We start from the raw sequence: 23,814 nt of genomic DNA on the forward strand, positions 1-23,814 counted from the left end.
GAAAGGCTGAGGGACTTGAGGCTGTTTTCGTTAGAGAGAAGAAGGTTGAGAGGTGACTTAATTGAGACATATAAAATAATCAGAGGGTTAGATAGGGTGGATAGGGAGAGCCTTTTTCCTGGGATGGTGACAGCGAGCACGAGGGAGCATAGCTTTAAATTGAGGGATGAAAGATACAGACGGATGTCAGAGGTAGTTTCTTTACTCAGAGAGTAGTAAGGGAATGGAACGCTTTGCCTGCAACAGTAGTAGATTTGCCAACTTTAAGTACATTTAAGTCATCATTGGGCAAGCATATGGACGTACATGGAATAGTGTAGGTTAGATGGGCTTCAGATCAGTATGACAGGTTGGCACAACATCGAGGGCCGAACGGCCTGTACTGTGCTGTAATGTTCTATGTTCTAATGAATTAATTGTGAAGCATTTTTGAACATCCAAAGAATCTAAGAAATTTTCATAAAAACGCAAGCTGTCATTGTTACACAAATTTAATTCATTTTGAGGAAAGCTGTCATTTCATAGTTAGATATAAGCATTAAAAATTATCCAAAACCATTTTACCTGGAATCATTAAAATTCATATTCTCTTCCAGTACCTGGGTTAAATTTAAATCTAGATCCCAGAGATGAATAATCAGTGTAACAAACGATTCTTTCTTCAGAATGACCGTTACACTTACCATCAAAAAGATAAGGGTGATCAACACATTTTCTGAGTTGGATTAAGATATTCATCAATCGAGTTTTCTTGCCCATTTCATTCTCAAATGCATCTGAAATTAAAATGTGTATTCTTAAGCTATCAAAAACCATTTGCAAAAAAACTCAGTTCTACCTTACAATTCTATACAGGGAATATATTTAACTATTCTCATTTTCACAGTGTATCAGGCTACAAGAAATCTTTGCAAATTCTGCTAATATTCAAAATCAAACAAGTAATATTTATATACTACAAAATAATTAAACATCCAATAAGCACTTTTCATAGGAACATTATAGAAAGTATGGCACTAAGCCACATTAAGGAGACTTTAGATCAGATGATCAAGTTTGGATAAAGCAAACAGGTAAAATTAAATAAATGCCTCAAAGAAGGAAAATGAAGTAGAGATAGAGACGGTGTTTGGAGCCTTTGCAGCTAAAGGTATACAGTAGTCATTAACAATGGAGCGGGTTTAACTGAGAACATAATGATAAAACTAATTCATTCTAGAGCCCAGGGTTTGAGCAGCACAGATATTTCATAAGATTGTTAAGTTGGAGAAGAATTGAGAGGTGTAAGTCCACGGAGGGATCTGCTAAGAAAGGACTTTTTTTTAACATTTTACAATGTTCAATAACAAACTGCTTAACATTAATTGTTCAACACCTTTTTGCCTCTGGTGGCATGCAGCAACTTGCAAAGTACAAAACGTATCATGACGTACTTCACGCAGTGTTGTAAATGTCACAGTCAATATGGACAAAACAAGGAAAAGACAGAAGAAGGAATAAACAAGAAAAAAACTAAATAAACGAAAAAAGGAAAGTGAAACAAATAAAATGAAAAAAAGAATAAACAGGAAAAGAAAATCAAAGCAGGGGTCAGTTTCAAATTCCAAGCCCACTGTAAGGTGGAGGAAGTTGTCGTTAGCAGTGAAAGCTAAACTTCCGGAACAAGGTAAGCTGCTGAAATTTGCAATTCTACAACCTATCTTGGAGAAAAGAATCGTCTGTAAATGTTTAATGTTCTCGGGTCTCGATCCCAGAAATAGAAGAATCCTTTAGCTGTCGCTCATGTAACATTTGGGCAGGTTCCTGGTGTAAATGTGGCCGGAGACATTTGATTAAACTCTCAGTACTTGTAGCTCAGCCTGTCAGCAGCTGCTGGGGGTGGGGGAAGCTCGGGCGGAAAAGATACATTCACCCGATGTTTTATTAATTACACCGGCTCAGGACACCTCCGTGCACAGACTGCGGAGACGATTGTGCCACAACAGGCAACATGCCACAGGAGATCACAAATCATGAAACCTTCATCTGCAACACCCCCAATCTGCCCCCGTCCTTTGCTCCTTCCACCCGTTACCAACCACCTCCCACTACAGACACCCCCTTTCCCCAGCAACTTCCGCTCCTCCGTTCCCCACCTACTCTTGCCCTCCCAACCGTTCACTCCCATTTTTACCCCGGCTCATCTTTACCCCCGAGTGTCCTTTCCCTCCAGCTCCCACCAATAATCCCCGCACCTCCCTACTATTCTCACCAACACCCTCAAACTTCCCTCCGTCCACCAAGCCTTTGCTTCCCATCCGTTTCCCCCAGTCCTGTCCTTTCCCATACATGACAATCTGTAGTAAAATCTAATCCAGCGCAAAATACAAAGTATGAGCAATAGTAATTAGACAACGGACAACTATGTCTACCTTCATCGACAGGTTTGTTTCCTAGATCTGACTAAACAGCCATCGGTTTCTGCAATATCGGTACCGCAATCTTGAACGAGTGAAAGTGGCCTCAAAAGAATATTTTAAACTGACCACAGCGCTCTTTACAGCATCATTCCTGATAATGACTACAGAAACAACGATGAACTTTCATCAGGCTTTGCCTAAAATTGTAAGTGTTGCGTAAAATTAAAAACATTAGTCAGTTCCATAATGCATGATTTTCACCCCAGACTTATTCTCACAACCGCAGCTCAGATTAGTTCATTGGCAGAAGTTTTTCAGCAGTTAGCCATAGTTTCCTTTAAAGTTTAGTTAACTGTTTGGCTTTTATGCATACTATTTCAAATGACACGTCATTTGTATCCTCAAGGAGTGCACTTTTGCAGAATTTCCAACCCTCCCAAACTATGGTATAGAATTGATTTGGTTGTAGTGATCTTCATCATCTCTGTCTTTACATATTTCTCAGGGCAGGTCATTGTTGTATTGCAACATAATGTTTACCTATGATTGAACGGCAAAACATTTGATGGGCTGAATGGCCTAATTTCTGCTCCTCTATCTTATGATCTTTATGGTCTTAGTTTAGGGTCAAGATTTAGGCTTCCCTGAAGTGATATTTTATTGTGTTTAATTTTCCGGATGGCTAACAGATGATGCTAAGCAGAAAAACCGAGCCCATAACAAAGTTGTAATGTGTAAACCAATAGTTTAGAGTCAAGCTGGAATCAAAAATCAAATCTGATTTCCACAGAAAATGTAAGGAGGCTTAGATGCCCAACTCTGTTTAAAATTATAACGCTCCTTGTCTGTTTACAAAACAAAACAATGCTGGTACCTGGAGCAAATACAATTGTTTATAGCTGAAGTTTCCAATTACTTAATACGTTTAAAGAGAATCAAGCCTGAAACAATAACATAGTTGTTGACAGTCCCACTCCTAAATCAGACAATTTAAACATTGTGGTTTTACTCTAGACATATGGAATAATTATGGAAATAAAAAATATCACAGTCATAAACCAGATAATACAAATTATGAAGTGTAATTAACTAGATCTGAAATATGTCAATTTTTTTATTAGATCAATACTGTAGACTGACAAAAAAACCAATTAAGTTAGAGAACTGATTCTGGCAGAAGAATGAGATTGGAAAAGTCCTTAAAATCCATAGTTAGGGGATACAATTTGCCCTTGTAACTGCTTCCAAGGTCAGCACAGTTCCTTAAGTCTTTAATTTCATACAGAGTACAGCAAAGTGGAGGATTTCATTACTTTAAATATTAGCAAGAAACCCTGACCAATGGTGTTTCCACATTAATTAAACAAATGAAAATTTAATGCAATAACATTTAGTGTCAACAACGTTAGAACAGGATTCGTGATGTTTTGTCATTTGTAAATCCAGCAAACAATGTGTACTAATGATCTGTATATCACCTTTAGGAGCTCCATGCTCATCTCAACACATCAATCAGTATTACTACCATGGAGAAGCTAATACTGCAGAAACCACATCTCAACATTCAGCATAACATGACAGCAATCAGAAAAGGCCAAAAGAGGACGATGGATGAGTGTGTATCTATGACAATGAGCTTAAGATCATTACAAGTTTTAACAGTTTAAGCTAATTTACCTAGAGAAGAATGAGTCAAACTTGATAATGTGTTGAAGCGCTTGCTCATTCCAATAAATAAAATGTTACAATACAAATTTATCAGTTGTCACTTAAATTATTTTATAAATAAAAGAATGTTTTATGGTGGCATTGTGTTTTACATGTAAAGTGTATGAATTGTTACCATCATTTAAACGTGTGTGTTCACTAGGCTCAGAGGTATCTTTACAATGTACAGAGTGTATTAGGATTTTGATAAATGACAAAGAAAATTATAAACAAGGTTAAGGCTAAGCATGAACATATCATCAACTGCAACAATGGTGTGGAGCTCTCTTGCTTCAAACTTGTGAACATTTGTGGTTATTAATGAAGGTGTAAAATTGGGATAAATTAACATTAATTCAGATCTAGGACAGTTAACTTTGCAATGCAAATTCAGTGAGATATGAAGCCAAAACAGAATTTGACAATGACATAAACCCCTGGGGTAAATGCACCCTTGTCTGCTCATTTATCTTTTGGTTTTGTTTCTTTCATAGATGCTTTGAGATATTTAAAGTAATACATCAACTAACTGCCAGTGTGGAAGACATTTTCATGGTAAATAATTTTTTACTTTTTCACAGAAAGATATTCCAAATTAGATTTATGATGATTTGTATTAGTCTTCCTACTTCATGATACAAACTTGATTTTGCATTTGGATCACTGGAAAAGTTATTTTCTCAGAGTCTGTTAAACTACTTGTTGGGCTGTGCAGATGGTTGAATAGTGTGACACCTAGCCAGTTCTGAAGGAAATTATTTGCATGTCATTGGGTTATCTACATGGTAAAATCACTGACCAGTGTTTCATCCACCTTGTACCTCTACTACTTTAAAAGGTGAAGTACCATTTACAGAAATATAGTCACCCTCACTTAAGTATTGCCCTTTAATTGGAAGCAATAATAAGGTCATTTATAATGTTTCAACAGACCTCAGATACATGCTCTGGAATTTACTTTGATTTTTCAATTGTAGCAGTTTGTTCTGCAAGCTCCAAAAGTAAATGCCACTTGCTGGCAGCACGTGCAGAATATCATCAGTTGCACTGAAGAAACTAGTGGATCAGATGTTGAAGAGCTGGTATGATCTCTTCCCATTTGCTGTTCAGGAAATATACCACTGGGGTGGTATACGTACAGTACTACCCAAAGGATGCAAGGTGATATAATGAAGTGAATATTTATCTTTTAGGTGGCCAAAGATGTCATCAAAGAATTTGCAGCTGATGGAGTAAAATACCTTGAACTGCGAAGCACACCACGAGCGGAAAGTACTACAGGTAGTATTACATGATTATATGCATGCATGGAAATTAGCCGAGGTCAGATATTAGAATCCGTACTATATTTTAGTCGGAAATTAGCCTTTTGATTATATCACTGAATTAGTGCATATATAATGTCAGCATCTGAAATAAACAACTGTTCAAACTAACACCAGTATAGAATGACAAATGGTTGTTACAGCATTATGATGACAACAATATAATAATAACTTTTTGCTCTTGTGGATGGGACATCCATCCTTGATAACTTAGATTATTGCTTCCAGTGAAAACAAATGAAAAAAGACTAAATTTTTAAAACAAATTAATTAACAGGTGAAGGCATCACTGGCCATGCAGCATTTATTGCCCATCATAAAATACATTTGTGATCTTGTCTGTTATTAAACTCGTTAACAATGAAGGAAAAGTCAACAGATATCGAGAAAGAAAATATAAGACTAGCTTGCTTAAAAATGCGGAAAACAACATCTTTAAGGGGCTAGTGATCCTTGCCAATATCAAAAAGACCATTGTATTTATGTACACTATACCCCCAAATTGCAAATCAGGTTACAACTGATCAAGACGTCAGTTCACGTTAAGTATTCCAAGAAATGGGTGTTTTCAGATTAATAAAACTTGTCAAAATGTAGGACGTTACTAGTAGAAATTGAAACTTGACTTGTTTACCCATCTGAGTTTATTTGTTTATAAGCTTGAACAAATTACTGGCTTACAAACATATCATTGTTGATTAATTTTGTAGAACTAGGTTGACTAGTTAACAATCACAACATTTCATCTCTTTTATACAGGAATGACCAAGAGGTCCTATGTCCAGGCAATACTTGAAGCTATAAAACAATGTAAACAAGAGTTTGTGGACATCAATGTAAAGTATGTGAACTTTTTAATATTTGCTAACTTCCCTATTCTGGGATTTCAGTGTAATGGTTATTGCAATGTATTCTAAATCAGAATGGTTGGCTGTTCAAATGGAGATGTGTTTAATTTACTTAAACTTTCAGACTGAATACTTGACTGATGGCCTTTAGGGAACAAATAGGTGCATCTTGAGGATTGAGTTATATCATTTGTGTGAAGTATCTTTATCACAGAATTGTTACAGTATGGTAGGAGGCCTATAAGCTGGTCATGTCTCCTGGACTTCCAATGGAGCAACTCACAACGTAAATTCTCCTGTCATTTCTCCATCGTCTTGCAATTTTTTTCTTTTCAGATAATGATCTAATTCCCATTTGATAGCCTCAGCTGACACTGCACTCTCACAAAATGCATTCCAGATCCTCATTGCTCCGTGCAAAACAAAACCTTTTCCTTTCACATTGTCATTGGTTCTTTTGCCATTTATTTTCAATCCATGCCCTCTGGTTCTCAATCTTTCTGCCAGTGGGAACAGGGGCATCCAATTTACTCTGCCCAAACTGTCATAATTTTCAAAATGTCCACCAAATGTACTCACTTTAAACAGAACAGTTCTAATCTCTCCAATATTTTTATATACCTAGAACCATGGACCTATTTTCAGCCTCTCTGATATCTTCATATGTGGTGTCCAAAACTAGAATCTATTCGAGATGGAACCAGTGCTTGATAGAGGTTTACCATAACTTCCTTACTTTAGCAGTCTTCCCGGTTGTTCAAGCCCAGGGTGTGATATGCTTTGTTAATCACACTCTCAATCTGCTTTGCCACATCCAACGATTTAAAAACATATATGGTCTAGTTCGCTCTGCTATTTCAGCCACTATCTAATTGCATCCTTCATTTTATGTTGCCTCCCATTTTCTTCCTCTCAAAATGAGAGGAATTCTGTATTTGTCTACATTAAATTTCATCCATCACTTGTCTATCCATCCAGCAATCTACGTCCTTTTGAAGTTCTACCCTATTCTCCATAGTTCACAAAACACTCAAGTTTCATATATTTTGAAATTGTGCCCGATATGCATTGCCTGAGAAATTCCACTTGGAACCAACCAAAAACATTCACGGCCATTACTCTGACTTTGCTCATCAGTCTGTTCTGTATCATTTTATCTTTTTATGTGGCATCAGCAACATTAGCATCATTCCTCTGTTATCTCATTAATAAACTCAAGAAAGTTGCTTAAATACAATTTGCCTACAACTTATCCATGTTGCCTTTGCTTAATTAATACACAACTGCCTCAGTAACTATTAATAGTGTGCAAAATTAATTGTTTCTAAAGCTTATCCACCACCAAGGCTAAATTGACAGTTGCTAAGGTTATCATTACTGCCTTTATTGAATATGAGTGTAACATTTACAATTCTCCAGTCCTCTAGCATCACCTCGGAGTCTGAGCAAGATTAGAAAATTATTTCTAAAGAAATTTCCATTTCCAAAAAGAATTTCCATTCTTATTTCCTTCAGAATCTTTGGCTGGCTCTCATGTGATCGTGTTGCTTTTGCAGATTTAATTATAGACAGCTTTCCATTACTCTTCTCACCAATTTAAAATGGCTGAACAACCTCCTCTTTAATAAAGACGTGGAAGCACCTTCCTTCTTGGTAAAGACAGTTGAAAAATATTTATTTAGTACCTCAGGTATGGCCCTGCCACCATGCAAAATTATCTTTTTGGTCACTAACCAGCCCCATTCTTTCTCCTGCCACCCACTCAACATTTTTATGTCAGTTGATGACATCTTGCTTTCTGTTTAGCTGTAAGTCTCTTCTCATACTCTCTCTTTCTTTACTTCTGTTGTTAGCTTTTTCTATTCCTCTGAGCTTTCTAAGACCATAAGAAATAGGAACAGGAGTGGGCAAACAGACCATCAAGTCTGTTCTGCCATTCTGTAGGATTATAGCTGATCTAATATTCCTCAGGTCCACTTTGCAGCCCTTTCCCAATAATACTTGACTCCCCTGCTGATCACGAATTTATCTATCTCAGCCTTAATGTACAAAAGGACTATGTCTCCCCACAACTGTGTCAGGACTTCCAAAAACATTCAACCCAAGAAGAAATTCCTCCAATCTCAGAGTTAAACTGGCAGCCCTTTCAGAATATTTTGAAGAAGAGTCCCGACCCAAAACGTCAACTTTCCTGCTCCGCTGATGCTGCCTGGCCTGCTGTGCTTCTCCAGCTCCACATGGTGTTGTCTCTTTGTAAACTGTTTGTATCCCTGTCACAACCTGCCTTTCCACCTATTTTTGTTTTGTCTGAAAATATGGCTACAGTGGATTCACTCCCTTTATACAAGTCTTAATATATATTGTAACTAGTAAGGTCTCAGCATTGATCCCTGTGAAACCCCACTGGTCGCTAACTTGAAAAAGTACCCCTTATCCCCACTTGCTGTTTCCTGCCCATTAGTCAATTCTCTATCAATGCCAAATATATGACCTCCAACACAGAGGGGTTTTATCTAAACCTTTTGTGAGGTTTTCTGTATTTATCCTTCCAATTGTATTATACACCTGACATTTTTTGCTTCATCTCTTTTTTGTTTGGGAACTGTGTGTGAACTATTCTACATTGTAATTATTGGTTGACTCAATTTTTGTGAACATTAGTTTGAAAGAAGATGAGACAGAACTTATTCAAAGTGTTCATTATCATGAGCTAATTAGACAGAGTTTGAGAGAAACTATTGCCGTCAGCAACGGATGAGTCACTTTCACCACCATCCTCAACACATGGCAATCAGCCAGTCATCTAGCACCACTGCCCCACCCACATTGTTTTAGCTATTTCCACCACACACCATCTAATTAGTCACCTGTTCCCAACACATACACAACAAATAGCTCCTCATGCACTGCCCCATTATAGATAGACAATAAATGATCCTATTACCACTACCCCAACCCTCTCTGTTGCTGTCCCATCTTTTAGTCTAGCTGTAGGTGCTTGCAAAGACCAGTTGACAACCAGGAAATAAGAAGCCTGTATAGCAGGCAGACAACAGCAGCCATGTGACTTTCCTGTTTTTTTTTTCACACCCTGTGTCAATGAGAGTTACCCTTGCTGCCTCTACACATAATGTCAGCACATAAATGCCAAGGACCTATACAGCACTGACTACTGGAAGTACTTCCTAAGGGTAAAGGATGCTTTGGGTTCACAGTCTGCCAATACCACAGTCACCATTGCTACCTTGCAAGAAAGGGAGCACACAACACCAGACACTGTTTTCACAATGCTTTTGGGGGGTCCCAACACAAATTGGGAACTGTTACCCTAAGCTTTGAAATTCCCTTCCGTTATTGCTCTGTCTTGCTTTCCTCCTTCAAGACACACCTTAAAGTCTTAACCAAGCTTTTGGTCACCTGGCTTAATTCTCCTTTAGTGTTTCAGTGAGTGCATTGCTTATAATCTTGTAAAATTGCCTAGATTCTGGCGATGTGCTAATGATTTTGAAAACTGCAAATGTAACACCTCTGTTTAGGAGAAAGATCAAAAGAGGGAACTGTAGGGAGTTAGTGTAACATCCTGATATTGGGAAATTGCTAGAATCCATTGTTAAGGAAGTGGTACGCTGAAAAATTCATAACATAATCAGGCAGAAGCAATATGATTTGAGAAAGAGAAATAGTATTTTGGCAAACTAACTCTCAAGTTCTTTGAGGATGCAACAAGTGCAGTAGGTAAAGGGGATGCCTTTAGTAGATGTCATTTCTTTGGTTTACCAAAAGGCTTCTGCTAAAGTGCCACATAAAAAGTTACTGCACAAGAGCTCATAATTTTGGGATGATTAATTGGCACAGGTAGAGGAAAGGCTAACCAAAAGGAAAGAGCCAGAATAAGTGGATTATTTTTTCAGGTTGGCAAACTGTAACAAATGGAATGCCACAGAGGCAAATGCTTTGAACTCTTCATGCTGTTTTATTCACTACGCCTGAAATGCAGTGCTTGAACTCAAATCTGTCGATGATATAAAGGTACAGTGGAAAATAAATTGTGAGGAGGATACAATGAATCTGCAAAGGAATACAGATAGGTTAAGTGAGCTGGCAGATGGAATATAGTATTAAAAAATGTGATGTTGTCTACTTTCCCAAGACCATAAAAGGATGTGATATTTAATTTGAGATTACAAACAGTATTGAGGAATCTAGCTGTCTTTGTAGACAAATCACAAAAAAATTAACATGCAGATACAGCAAGCAATTATGAAATTTTGGCCTTTACTGTAAAGGGGCTAGAGTATAAAAGTAAGGAAGTCTCAGTACAATTGCAGAGAGCATTGATAAGACGTCACCCAGAACTGTGTACCTGTTTAGTCTCATTAAGGGTACACTATCCAGGGGAAATATTTGTCTTATGAGAAATTACTTCTTTTAAAACAGTTTATTTATGATATGGGCTTCACTGGTTAGGCAAGCACTAAATACCCTTCCCTTAATTGCCTAAGGGCAATTCAAATACATTGCTGTGGGCTAGACTCACACATAGGCCAGACCTGCTAAGAATTGTAAATTTAGTTCCCTAATGGAGTTTAGTGAACCAGATGGCTTTTTACAACAATCAACAAAGGTTACATGGTCACCATTAGATTGGCTTTTTTACTGAATTCAAATTTCATCATCTCCCATGGTGGATTTTGAACACAGGTCCTCAGAACATTAGCCACGATTCTGGATTACTAATCTGGTTATTGCTACACGATTACCTCCCCCCCATTAAGCAAGTTGGGCTTGGATCAGAAGAACAAAAGGTGAACTTATCAAATCATATCAACCATTATCTTAATAAATAGCAGAGCAGGCTTAATGGACTGAAAAGCCTACTATTGCTCCTATATTTTATCATCTTAGTTGTGTATTTTTTTTTTAAATGATGCTTCTGTGCAGTTTATTGGAGCATTTTATTATGTTAGAGGCATTATACAAATTGCTACTAACTATTCAGCATTAAAGGTGCAAAAAATAAATAGCAACATTTACATTTTATTTCCCTAGATTTCTATTATCCATTGATAGAAGAAGTGGACCAGTTATTGCAATGGAAACTGTAAAACTTGCAGAAGAATTCTTTGCATCTACTGATGGACTGGTAGTTGGTGTGGATCTTAGTGGAGATCCAGCAGTGAGTAATTTATTTCTCATGAGCTGTGTCAACCCCTAATTCAGAACTGCAGGATACAATATCTTCTCAATAACTTGTTCGGTCTTTCTTCATTTACATTTAGAGACTTATAGACAGACAACCGGTGTCATTATCTGATCATGATCAAGTGTCTGTATGTGTATGTATACGCATGACAGAGTTTAGTAATGCAATAACTTATACTGTGGAGTGAGCCATAACCAGCTGCAGCGAGTGTTCCATTGAACTGACTGTAGAGTGTGAGATAGGGTGTTTCAGTTGACAGGTATTGGAGTGAGCTATAACCAGTTATACACAGTGAGAGTGTTTCAGTGCACAAATTGTCGAGTAAGCCATAACCAGTCACAGATGGTAAGAGCATGTGGTTCAAAGAACTATAAACCAGTTACACAGAATGAGCGTGTTACAACGTATCATCCTCCGACACTTCTGCCATCTACAATCCGACCCCACCACCCAAGCTATTTTGCCATCCCCACCCTTGTCAGCCTTCCGGAGAGACCACTCTCTTCCCGACTCCCTTGTCCGCTCCACACTCCCTTCCAACCCCACCACACCCGGCACCTTCCCCTGCAACCGCAGGAAGTGCTACACTTGCCCCCACACCTCCTCCCTCACCCCTATCCCAGGCCCCAAGGTGATCTTCCATATCAAGCAGATGTTCACCTGCACATCTGCCAATGTGGTATACTGTATCCATTGTACCCAGTGTGGCTACCTCTACATTGGGGAAACCAAGCGGAGGCTTGGGGATCGCTTTGCAGAACACCTCCACTTGGTTCGCAATAAACAACTGCACCTCCCAGTTGCGAACCATTTCAACTCCCCCCTCCCGTTCCTCAGACGACATGTCCATCATGGGCCTCCTACAGTGCCACAATAATGCCACCCGAAGTTTGCAAGAACAGCAACTCATATTCCACTTGGGAACCCTGCAGCCCAATGGTATCAATGTGGACTTCACCAGCTTCAAAATCTCCCCTTCCCCCACTGCATCCCAAAACCAGCCCAGTTCTTCCCCTCCCCCCACTGCATCCCAAAAACCAGCCCAGCCTGTCTCTGCCTCCCTAACCTGTTCTTCCTCTCACCCATTCCTTCCTCCCACCTCAAGCCGCACCTCCATTTCCTGCTTACCACCTCATCACGCCTCTTTGACCTGTCCATCTTCCCTGGACTGACCTATCCCCTCCCTACCTCCTCACCTATACTCTCCTCTCTACCTATCTTCTTTTCTCTCCATCTTCGGTCTGCCTCCCCCTCTCTCCCTATTTATTCCAGTTCCCTCTCCCCATCCTCCTCTCTGATGAAGGGTCTAGGCCCGAAATGTCAGCATTTGTGCTCCTGAGATGCTGCTTGGCCTGCTATGTTCATCCAGCTCTACACTTTGTTAACACAGAATGAGCGAGAGGGTTACTGTTAACTGAAAGACAGAGCTTTAAACAGTCACAAAGCCTGAAAGAGTGTTTTCCAAAATATTGCCCACGGAAGGATATTATGCTGTTATATATAGTCTTATATTCAGTTATTTAAACTACATACAATCAATAAGTGATCAGAGTAACTTCTGTACAGACAATTGTACATAATTACATTAAGGTAAGTTTTTAAGATCTGTACAAACTGTAAAGCAGCATGACAGTCATTTTTGAAATTAATAAAAATGATTAGTAATTAATTTTTAGAGAGGCATAACATCAGGTCGAAGTTATACCTGCTACAAACGAAGAATGTTGTCATTGTTGGAGGTCAGTTATCCCAACTCCAGGACATCTCTTAGAAGAGTTCTTCAGGGCTTTAGGCACAGTTATCTTTAGCTGCTTTGTCAGTGATCCTTCCTCCGTCATAAGGTCAGAAGTGGGGCTCTTTGATGGTGGCTGAATAATGTTCTGTGTCATTTGCAACTCCTCAGATACTGTCCAATGTCCAAATGCAACATCATTTGAACAGTATCCAGGCTTGAGCTGAAAAGTGCAAACGATGTTTGCACCACACAAGTGCCAGGTAATGAATATCTACAACGACAGAATCTAACCACTATCTCTTCACACTAATGGCATTACCATCACAGAACCTTCCAATAGCAATATCCTGGGGGTTACCACTGACCAGAAACTAAAATGTACTAGCTAAATAAATATTGTGGCTATGAAAGTAGGTCAGAGGCTCGAAATTCTACAGCAGTAGGTCACATCCTGACTCTTCAAAACTTGTCCACTATCTTCAAGACCATTGTGAGAATTGTGATGTATATTCCCTATTTGCCTGGATTGGCACAGTTCCTGCTACAATCAAGATGCTGGAGAACTCAAGATGCAGGACAAAAGAGCCTGCTCATTTGGCACCACATCCACAAACTCACTTAATCCACCACTGATTCCCAGTAGCAGCAATGTATACCGTCTATAAGATGCTCTGCAGACATTTACCAAGGCTCTTCAGACAATATCTTCCAAACCCACCACCACTACTATCTAGCTGATACCCGTGCCTTTTTCCTTCGCCCTACCATATGGGACGCCATCACCTGCAAGTTCCCCTCCAAGCCATTCACCATCCTGACTTGGAAATATAACAGCATTCCTTCACTTGGTCAAAATCCTGGAGCTCCTTCCGTTTTGGCATTATAGTTGACTACAGCTGTTCTTGGTGACAACTCACCATGTCCTACTCAAACACAGCTACAAATGGGTAATTAATGCTGACCTGGCCTGTGATGCCCACTTCCCATACGTGAATTAACAAATAGATTCGTGGATGCGTGTGGGAAAATGACCATGCCTCTAATACTTTTGCGGTTTTCCACCATTTAAGAAATAAAAACAGAATATGCTGAAAAAACTCAGTAGGTCTGGCAGCATCTATGGAGAAACAAATTAATGTTTTGAATCCAGTTTGATTCTTCTTCAGAACTATGAAGATGATTTTGGGGATTTGAAAGATTAATCATGTTTCTCATTCTATAGATGCTGCCAGACTGCTGAGTTTTTTTCTAGCACTTTGTTTTTATTTCAGTTTTCCAGCATCAGCAGTATTTTGTTCTTATTAGGCAAATACAGGACACTTGGAGACTGTTTATGTTAGAGTAATGCACCGGTTTGACTGGAAGACTATAGAATTGTCAACAGTTTTTTTGTTTTCCTTTTCAAGGTAGAACATGCCAAGAGTTATATTGCTCCACTTCAAGCGGCTCGAAATGTAGGACTTAAGCTTGCTGTACACATGGCTGAGGTAAAACATTTCGAAATGTTTGTAAAACCTGAAGCAACACTTATTTTTAATATAGTCTAAAATAGAACATACATTATTAATTTTCAAACATCAATCTAGGACAATTCATTTTATATTTGAGTTAATATTGTATGACCAAGTATTTTATATAGGAATAGGAATTTTTATTATGGTTACATTTAACAGTGCTGTATCACTTGAGTATTGTAAACTTTTTTTTAATCGTTTTTGTCAAGATTCCCCATCAAAATGAAGAAGTGGAATTATTTCTTGGTCTTCCTCCAGACAGAATTGGCCATGGTACATTCCTTCACCCTGAAGTTGGAGGTTCACAGTATCTGGTCGACATCATTATCAAAAATCAAATACCTATTGGTAATGAGATTTATGTTCTATTCAGATGAGAAGATATTTAAGAGTATAGTTGTTCTGTTTGATACGGCTTATTAAGGAAAAGGATCATAAAATTATTTTCTCAGAAATCCTGGAGCACAATACACTGTAATCATGCCAAGATGCGTGGAACCAAGTTATTCCTGGATTCAGAAATATTTTGGTCTGTGGAATGACATTAAAACACATATAACTATAATAATTGTCGGCAAACAATAAGGAATTTAACCGTTTCCCCATGGGATTCTCCAGTGTTACTATTTTTGAATCTCACACTATCAACATGCTGACAGATCTTATTTAACAAATAAAAAGTTTAACTGAACTAACCATGTCAATACTGTGGTTACAAAGGAAGGTCAACCACTTGGAATTCTGCAGATAGAACTCTTGCCTCCCAAAAACATGTCCATCTACAGGGCCCACGTGAAGAACATGATGAATACTTCCCATTTATTTGTATGAGTGCTACTCTAACACTATTAACCTTATCCAGGACAAAGCACTGGCATCCTAACCATCATTTAGTCCCTATGCCAGTGAAACATGGTGGTGGCATTGTGTATCATCTAAGAATGTACTGCAGCAACTTACCAAGGCTACTCTAACAGGACCTTCCAAATTCATGACCTGTACACCTAGAGGAATAATAGCATCAGATCCACAGCAACACCATCTAGAAATTCCTCTCCAAGATGCACCAAACTGACTTGGAAATGTACCACTTTTCCTGAGTAACAAACCTTGAATGAATACTCAGAGCACAATTGGTTTATCTTCCAAATTCACAGTGAGTTAGGAATTGGCGATGCATTCTGTCCTTGTCAGCAATGCCCGTGTTTTATAATTAAATAAATAAAATGATGCAAGATGTCACTCTTGTGTTGCAGTGTGTCAAAATATTCCTGATATCATGAGATCTTTTGCCCCACTGAATGTGGTAGTTGATGTTTTAGTATAATGTCTCATTTGAATAATGGTCCCCTCCAACAGTGTAGTATTCCCTTAAACTGCACAGAAGTGTCTGAAAAAGATAAATAAAATTGGAGAAAAGGGTCTTCCAGCCCTGTGAAAATCATCTAATAAATAAAATACTTTTCTTCAAAAATGTTAGCATTATTAGAATAAAAGAAAAATTTGGGAATTGTTTTAAGCAATTTCACTCATCTGTTTTCCAGAGCTTTGTTTGACATCAAATCTCAAAGGTCAAACTGTATCTTCATATGACCAACACCATTTCAAATACTGGTACAATCGTGGACATTCCTGTATAATTTGTGTAAGTTCAATTACTTTCTGCTACTAAATAATGTTGCAAGTACTATAATGTAAAAACACAGACATTCACCATTTGTAGAGGACTTGGTAGGTTAGAATGTTGTCAGTGGAATTAAGTTCTTTTGTACTGATCCACATAGTAATCACAGAACAGTTTCAGTTCAGTTCCTAGTTATAAAAGTTCTCAACACAAGACAACTGATAATTTTGGATCAATAGATCTGGCACTAAACTAGCTGGTTCCTATTATTCAATCCTCACCCTCGTGGCCTGATCAAGTTCAGAACCATATCAGTTATAAAGATCACACAAGGGAATACACAAAGCTACAGTGAAGTATCCTAACCTTGTTGCATGGGTTTCAGCTTGCTTGAGTTGGTCACGCTTACTGCTGGGTCAGAAATCCATTTTGTAGAACTATAAAATAGCATAGCACAGGAGGAGCCTATTGGGTCCTCCGTACCTATGTTGGCTCTTTCAAAGAGCCTTCCAATAGCCCTGTCCTCCACACTTTGCCAATGGTGCTGTAAATTGCTCCTTCTCAAGTACTTATGCAGTTGGTTTTGGAATTTGTAATTTAATCTAATTTCACCACCCTTCAGACAGTGATAACAGTACCCACTGCAATTATTTCTCCCTGTCACCTTCGAGACATCTCATAATTAGCTTAAATCGGTGTCCTCTTATCTTAGAGAAGTATGAACCTTTCCTGTCACTAGCAACACTTCCTTCTTATTTGCTAATTTTGAACACTTCTGTAAATCTCCCTTAACATTCTATGTTGTAACGAGAACAACCCCAGCTTTTCCAATCTGGCCATGTAACTGAAGTGTTTCATCCCTAGTACCATTTCGGTAAATCTCTTTTGCACACTCTGCAAAGCCTTGACATCTTTCCTAATGTGTGGTGGTGGCCAGTAAGATTGTAGACATGCTCATCGAGCCAGTGGGTTTAGTTGCAGACGTTTTGTCACCTTGCTCAGTAACATGTCAGTGTGCCTCTGGTGAAGTGTCAGTATTCTATCCCACTTGTTATTTATGTGCCTCGGTTTGCTGGAGTGGTTAATATTACTTCCAGTTCTGATTTTCAGTTGTTTGTACACAGAGTCTAATTCAATGTGTTTGTTGTTGGAGTTTTGGTTGGAATACCAGGCATCCAGGAATTCCCTGGCTCGTCTCTGTTTGGCTTGTGTTTGATGTGTTGTCCTTGTTGAATTTGTGTCCCTCATTGTCCGTGCATAGTGAGACAAGTGAGAGTTGGTTGTGTGTCTTGGTGGCTAGTTGGTATTCGTGTATCCATATTGTCAATTTTCTTCTGGTTTGGCCTACGTAGTGTTTCTCACAATCCTCGCATGGTATCTTGTATATTACCCCAGTTTTGCCAGTGTACGCAGCACTGTTATGTCAAAGGGTATCATCTCGTCCACATCCATAAACATCGACCTAGCCAAAGAAACAATTGTCACACTGACAGATTAATCAAGTAAGCAAACAACTCGGGACACCAACAACATCAATAAGGACACCACCATGAAACTACTAGATTTGTCCCTCACAACCGACTTCACCTCAACGACCAATATATAGAAACAAATCAATGGAATACCAATGGGATCCCCAATATCAGGACTGATTGCAGAAGGAGTAATGTAAACGTTTGAACGGACAGTGCTCCCCACTGTACAACCCAAACTTTGGTCCGATATGTAGACACCTTTGTGAATATTAAATGCTCTAAACTGGAAGATACCCACTAACACAAACAACATCCAAAATTCAAGAATGAAGAGGAAAACAACAACAGACTACCCTTCCTGGACATAATGGTAGAATGCAAAAACAACAGCGAAATCCAGACTAGCATATATAGAAAGACCACATATATAGACCAAATCCTCAATTACACTAGAAACCACCCTAATGCCCACAAACAGAGCTGCATCAGGATATTTAAACAAGGCATAACATGTTGCAGCAACCCGGAACTACGCAAAGCAGAACAGGAACACTTATACAGAATCTTCAAAAGAACTGGATACCTGAAAAGCACAATCTACCATTACCTCCAGGACAGATCAAAACATAAAGACAAAACATGGCCAGAATCACTTATCACCCTACCATACATCAAGGATATTTTAGAGATGACCATAAGACCCTTAGGTATCAGAGTACCCCACAAACCAACAGCCACCAACAAATGTAAAGGATCCCATACCCAAAACTGGCAAAACTGGGGTAACATACAAAATACCATGCAAGTACTGTGAGAAACACTACCTAGGCCAAACCAAAAGAAAACTGACAATACGCATACATGAATACCAACTAGCCACCAAGACACAACCAATCCTCACTTGTCTCACTACATACTGACAACGAGGGACATGAATTCCACTGGGACAACACATTCAATGTCGTTCAAGCCAAACAGAGACACACCAGGGAATTCCTGGAGGCCTGGTATTCCAATCAGAACTCCACCAACAAACACATTGAATCAGACCTTATGTACAAACCACTGAGAAACAGAACCAGAAGTAATACCAACCACCCCAGCCAACCAAGGCATATAAAATAACAAGCAGGACAAAACACCAACACTTCACCAGACGCAGACTGACAATGTTACCTTGCAAGGTGACAAACCCACCAGCCCGATGAGCATGTCTACAACCTCATCCACAACATGAGCTACAAATCTTTTCAAAAACTTTCAAGTAGTGGCCAGTTTTAGCTGCAGTACTCCAGCTGAGGCCTCGAAATTGTTCTAGAAATTCTTTTCTGTTCATTCACGGGATAAGGGTGTCACTGGCTAGACAGCATTTATTGCCCATCCCTAAGTGCGCAGAGGACAGTTAAGAGTCAACCACATTGCTGTGGGTCTGCAGTCGCATGTAGGCCAGACCAAGTAAAGGTGGCAGTTTCCTTCCCTAAAGGACATTAGTGAATCGGATGGGTTTTTCCAAAAATCCACAATGGCTTCACAGTCATATGAGACTCTTAATTCCAGATATTTATTGAATTCAAATTCTGCCATCTGCCATGGCAGGATTTGAACCCAGGTTCCCAGAACGTTATCCGGATCTCTTCTTAAACCGTATAGCGATAATACCCCAAAGTATTATGTCCCCACATGGGACATGGGTGTCACTGGCAAGGCCAGCCTTGATGTACATCTTTAAAATTGCCCTTGAACTGAGTGGCTTCAAAGAAACAAAAAAAATTTCAAAGAGCAGTTAAGAGTCAACCATACTGCTGTGGATGCAGAGTCACATATAGGCCAGACCTGGTAAAGACGCTAAAGAACATTTGTGAATCGGATGGGTTTTTGTGACAATCAACAATTGTCATGAATTCAAATTCTACAGGCTGCTGACATGGGATTATGAACACTTTCCCCAAGAGCATCAGATTGGCCTCTGGATTATAGCCTAGTGCCATTACCACTATGGTACTGTCTTCTCAGTCAGGCTCTTGCAGTTAGATTCCTAACTCTAGTCAAACTGTATTATGTTCATCATATGATCTCTCACTGATAACTGTTCATACTCAGAGGTAATTTGATGAGAAACCTCTCGTGATAATCATTTCATTAGTGATCAAAATATTCAAATTTCTCTGAACTCTAGAAACTGCTCAGTTCAATGTATGACTTTGCCAATTAGTAAATGCATTAACCAGGACTGTTAGCTATCCCACCGATAATTCACCCTACTATTTTTGTATGGCTAGCCAGGACAAACAAGAGACGCAATCTCAGAACAATCACAGCTAAGTACATTTGAAATACAGCCATTACTTGAAACATTGGAAACTTTAGATAAATCCCAAATATCAGCCAGGGCAATGGGTGCACTTCCTTAATTAGATTAGATTAGATTCCATACAGTGTGGGAACAGGCCCTTCGGCCTAACAAGTCCACACCGTCCCCCGGAGCATCCCACCCAGACCTATCCCCCTATAACCCACCCTGAACGCTTCGGGCAATTAAGCATGGCCGATCCACCTAGCCTGCACATCTTTGGACTGTGGGAGGAATCCGGAGCACCCGGAGGAAACCCACGCAGACACGGGGAGAATGTGCAAACTCCACACAGTTACCTGAGGCTGGAATCGAACCCAGGTCCCTGGCGCTGTGAGGCTGCAGTGCTAACCACTCAGCCACCGTGCCACCCGTAATTGAGAGTGTGAAAATATTTTAGCTGGAATCTTTTGCATGTAAATAGATTTTGGTGATGTGATGGCATATAACTGCTGTTTCAGATTTGAACTGAGGAGAATTCTGATAATATAAAACTGATAGGCTGATAAAAATTTGGATTCATATTTAAAAGTTTTGCATTAATGCAGTTATCTACATACATACTCGGGATTATGTGAATGTAATATTAAATGGAAAAAAGTGCATGTCATCAATTTAATATCAATATTACTGCCAACGCTCCTTCAATTGCTTCTTATACATCAGCCCTCCATATCCACTAAATATTTATTCGCAATTTATCTTGTCATTATAATCAGTGTAGTTTATATTGTTGCTGATTACAACGGAAACTAAAAGGAAACAAATGGACTTATACAAACGATTAACGAAATGAGGCTTTTTAAGTTGATAAGACTTGCAAAATCAGTGATGTGCATTTTTGTGCATTTCCAAACCTAATTTATTGCTGATCTTTTTCTACTCCCCCAGACTGATGGCAAAGGTGTTTTTGCTAGTAATCTCTCACAGGAGTATCAGATAGCAGAAACAACATTCAACCTTTCTAAAGCTCAGATATGGGACCTCTCTTATCAGAGTATTAACCACATCTTCGCTCCAGTAAGTGTAAAATCCGATTTGAAAAGACGATGGAATGATCTGAAACCAGGAATATTCAACCAATTTGAACTGTAGATTGTATGACGTGGAGAGTGCTCTTGGCTTCATTTTCCTATAGCACACAAATACTCCTGAAATCTATTTGATTATTTTGAATGACAGGCTAATGAAGGCAAATCAACAGTTCTACAAAAAAGTGATCCTCCAACATGAGCTGTTGTTCTAATTGTCTTCCACATCATTGACATTGTTTTGGTTGATGCAATAGGTCCCTCAAAATCAGAAATATATAGAGAATGTGTTTCGTCTTGTCATCCACAGTAGTTTTACAATACATGACAATGAAAAGTGAATTTATTTTGCGTAATGTATTTGCATTGCTTGTAATTCAGTGGTTTAGAAAATGTTCCTCTCACGCATAAAAATGCAGCAATCTGACCTGATTATTTTCAAACAAGACGACTACTCTCTCTCTGTGCATTCTCCATTGTGGGGGATGGCTGACAATGCACTTTACACTTTTCAGTTTGAGGAATTACAGTTTCCTTTGAGAACACAAGAATATTGTTTTAAGAGGAGCTTTATTGACTCAGGACATTATTGATGGAGCTGCATTCACCTGAATCCACAGACCAAACCAAATTCCTCAAAGATAATATGTTTTTATACTCTGAATAATCCTTTAAAATAGGTCTTGTTTTATTGATCAAGCTGAGAGTCAAGGAGACAAAGTACTTCAGTAGCTGATAAGCAAAAAGATATGATGACCTCTCTGTATTTTGCCATTTCAAACTTGCAATTAATATCTTACTCAAATGCCCATTGATTCAATTAAACTGTTTTACATCAAGGCAAAATAATCTTTTTGATTGAACCAGTGATTTTTGTTTTTACAATACTGAGTGAATGTAGTCAAAATATTCATGTTAAGATTATGAAACGATTGCTCTAGCCCTTTTATCTCTAAACAAATAAATGATTTGTATAATCTATTTTAAGCATAATGTTTACAATTTAAATAAAATATCATGAACAATATTTATTTCCATATGCATTTTTACTATCAAAAATATCGGCTGTAGTACCACCAAGGGAGTCAATGGTGATTTTTATACTGGTGAATAAGGCTTGCCAGTACAAATAGGAAGGGCCTAATTAGACACCAATATGACGTGTTTTAATTATCATTCTGAAACAAGTTTATACAGTCATACAGCACAGAAACAGACCCTTTGGTCCAACCAGTGTAAGCTGACATCATCTTGAGACTAAACTTGTCCCACTTGTCTGCGCTTGGCTCAAATCCCTCCAAACATTGCTTGTTCATGTACTTATCCAAATGTCTTTTAAACATTGTAACTGTACCTGCTTTGTCGTTTTGGCCGTAAACTCAAGGATTTCCACCCAGCATCTCTCTGTCTCACTTGCCTCCTTTAAGACACTTCCTATAACCTAATTCTTTGACCGAACTTTGTCCTAATATCCTCCTTGTGGCTGGGTGTAACACTTTAATACAAATGTCCTGTGACACAAGTCGGAAGGTTTCATTATGTTAATGGTGCTATATAAACTATTATTGTTATCAACAAAATATCAGGAAACATAATTTTAGTTTGATTTTATTAAATTTTACTTTAATTTTCTCAGCAATTGTTCACCCCTCCCAGTAATATCAACAAACTTGGGTTTGACCCAACTATTGCCATTCTCTAAAATCACCATTACCACTGACCTATTAGTATGACATACTCAATTAATGAGGAACTACTTTCTGATAAACATTATGGAACAACATGTATTTAAACAAAATGCCAGTGTTCTCATTATGAAATGATTATTCACATACAGGAAATATTGCATCCCCCAATTTGCTCACAGCAAGCTCCTTAAACAGAGATGTGATAATGACAGGCTCATCTACAATTTTGTGAGACTGATTGAGATATTAAAATTGAACAGTTTCCCAGGATAACTCCCCCACTCTTCTTCAGAAAAATGCCATGGGATCTTTAACGTCCACATGAGAGGGCACACAAGGTTTTCATTTAATTGAAAGATGCCACCCCCAACAGTGCAACACACCCTCAGCCCTGAAGCATCAGCCTAGATTTTTGTACTGAAGTCTCTGTACAGCTTTGGACAGCTTGCCATTTTAATTCTTCACCACAATCTCACATGTCCGTCCACAGTCTGCTATGGTGTTCCAGTAATGCTCAATGCAAGCTTGGGGAGCAATCCATCATCTTCCAATGAGGGCATTTTATAGCCTTCTGGTCTCAACACTGAGTTCAACAACTTCAAATATGAGCTCTGTGCCCCATTTTGATTCTGGTTCTTTTGACATGTGAATCTTGTTTTTCATGTTTTTGCTTTTGGATTGTTAATTATTCTGTCATTTACACTCTCTCTGGACAAATGCTTTGTTTTTCCACTGCAATCATTACCACTCCCTTTGTCTTTTCATCCATGACTTTTGATATTTAATTGTTCCAGACCACTGTTCTATCCCTAATCTTCTCTTTTTTTCCTTCTTTGCTTTCAATGTCATAAAACCCATCCCCATTTCCACCTCCCTACAGCTCTGAAGAAGAGTCAGAATAGACTGAAATGTGTA

At 38.7% G+C, this 23,814-nt stretch overlaps 2 protein-coding genes across 9 annotated transcripts in view; one reads left to right on the forward strand and one right to left on the reverse strand.

Moving 5' to 3' along the window:
* Positions 1 to 23,814, reverse strand: part of chd1l (chromodomain helicase DNA binding protein 1-like) — a 90,272-nt gene that overhangs the window by 46,291 nt on the left and 20,167 nt on the right. For all 6 annotated transcript variants that reach the window (XM_048540389.2, XM_048540387.2, XM_048540386.2 and 3 more), the window contains one exon: positions 684 to 776. In XM_048540389.2, coding sequence (XP_048396346.1) covers positions 684 to 776 — 93 coding nt within the window. The remainder of the gene's footprint in view (positions 1 to 683; positions 777 to 23,814) is intronic.
* On the forward strand, positions 1,476 to 22,209 carry adal (adenosine deaminase-like). 3 transcript variants are annotated; one of them, XM_048540392.2, is made up of 11 exons: positions 1,476 to 1,666; positions 2,437 to 2,604; positions 3,884 to 4,014; positions 4,601 to 4,661; positions 5,300 to 5,387; positions 6,191 to 6,272; positions 11,329 to 11,455; positions 14,624 to 14,704; positions 14,941 to 15,079; positions 16,276 to 16,376; positions 21,072 to 22,196. In XM_048540392.2, exons 2-11 carry the CDS (start codon positions 2,557 to 2,559, stop codon positions 21,273 to 21,275), a joined length of 1,062 nt encoding a protein of 353 aa, XP_048396349.1. In that variant the 5' UTR covers positions 1,476 to 1,666; positions 2,437 to 2,556; the 3' UTR covers positions 21,276 to 22,196. The 3 variants fall into 3 exon arrangements, with proteins under 3 accessions (XP_048396349.1, XP_048396348.1, XP_059506200.1); XM_048540391.2 differs by having other exon boundaries at positions 1,477 to 1,666; positions 2,424 to 2,604; positions 21,072 to 22,195; XM_059650217.1 differs by lacking the exon at positions 1,476 to 1,666 and having other exon boundaries at positions 2,542 to 2,604; positions 21,072 to 22,209.

Source organism: Stegostoma tigrinum, chromosome 12 (assembly GCF_030684315.1).
Source record: "Stegostoma tigrinum isolate sSteTig4 chromosome 12, sSteTig4.hap1, whole genome shotgun sequence".
Lineage (NCBI taxonomy): Eukaryota > Metazoa > Chordata > Chondrichthyes > Orectolobiformes > Stegostomatidae > Stegostoma > Stegostoma tigrinum.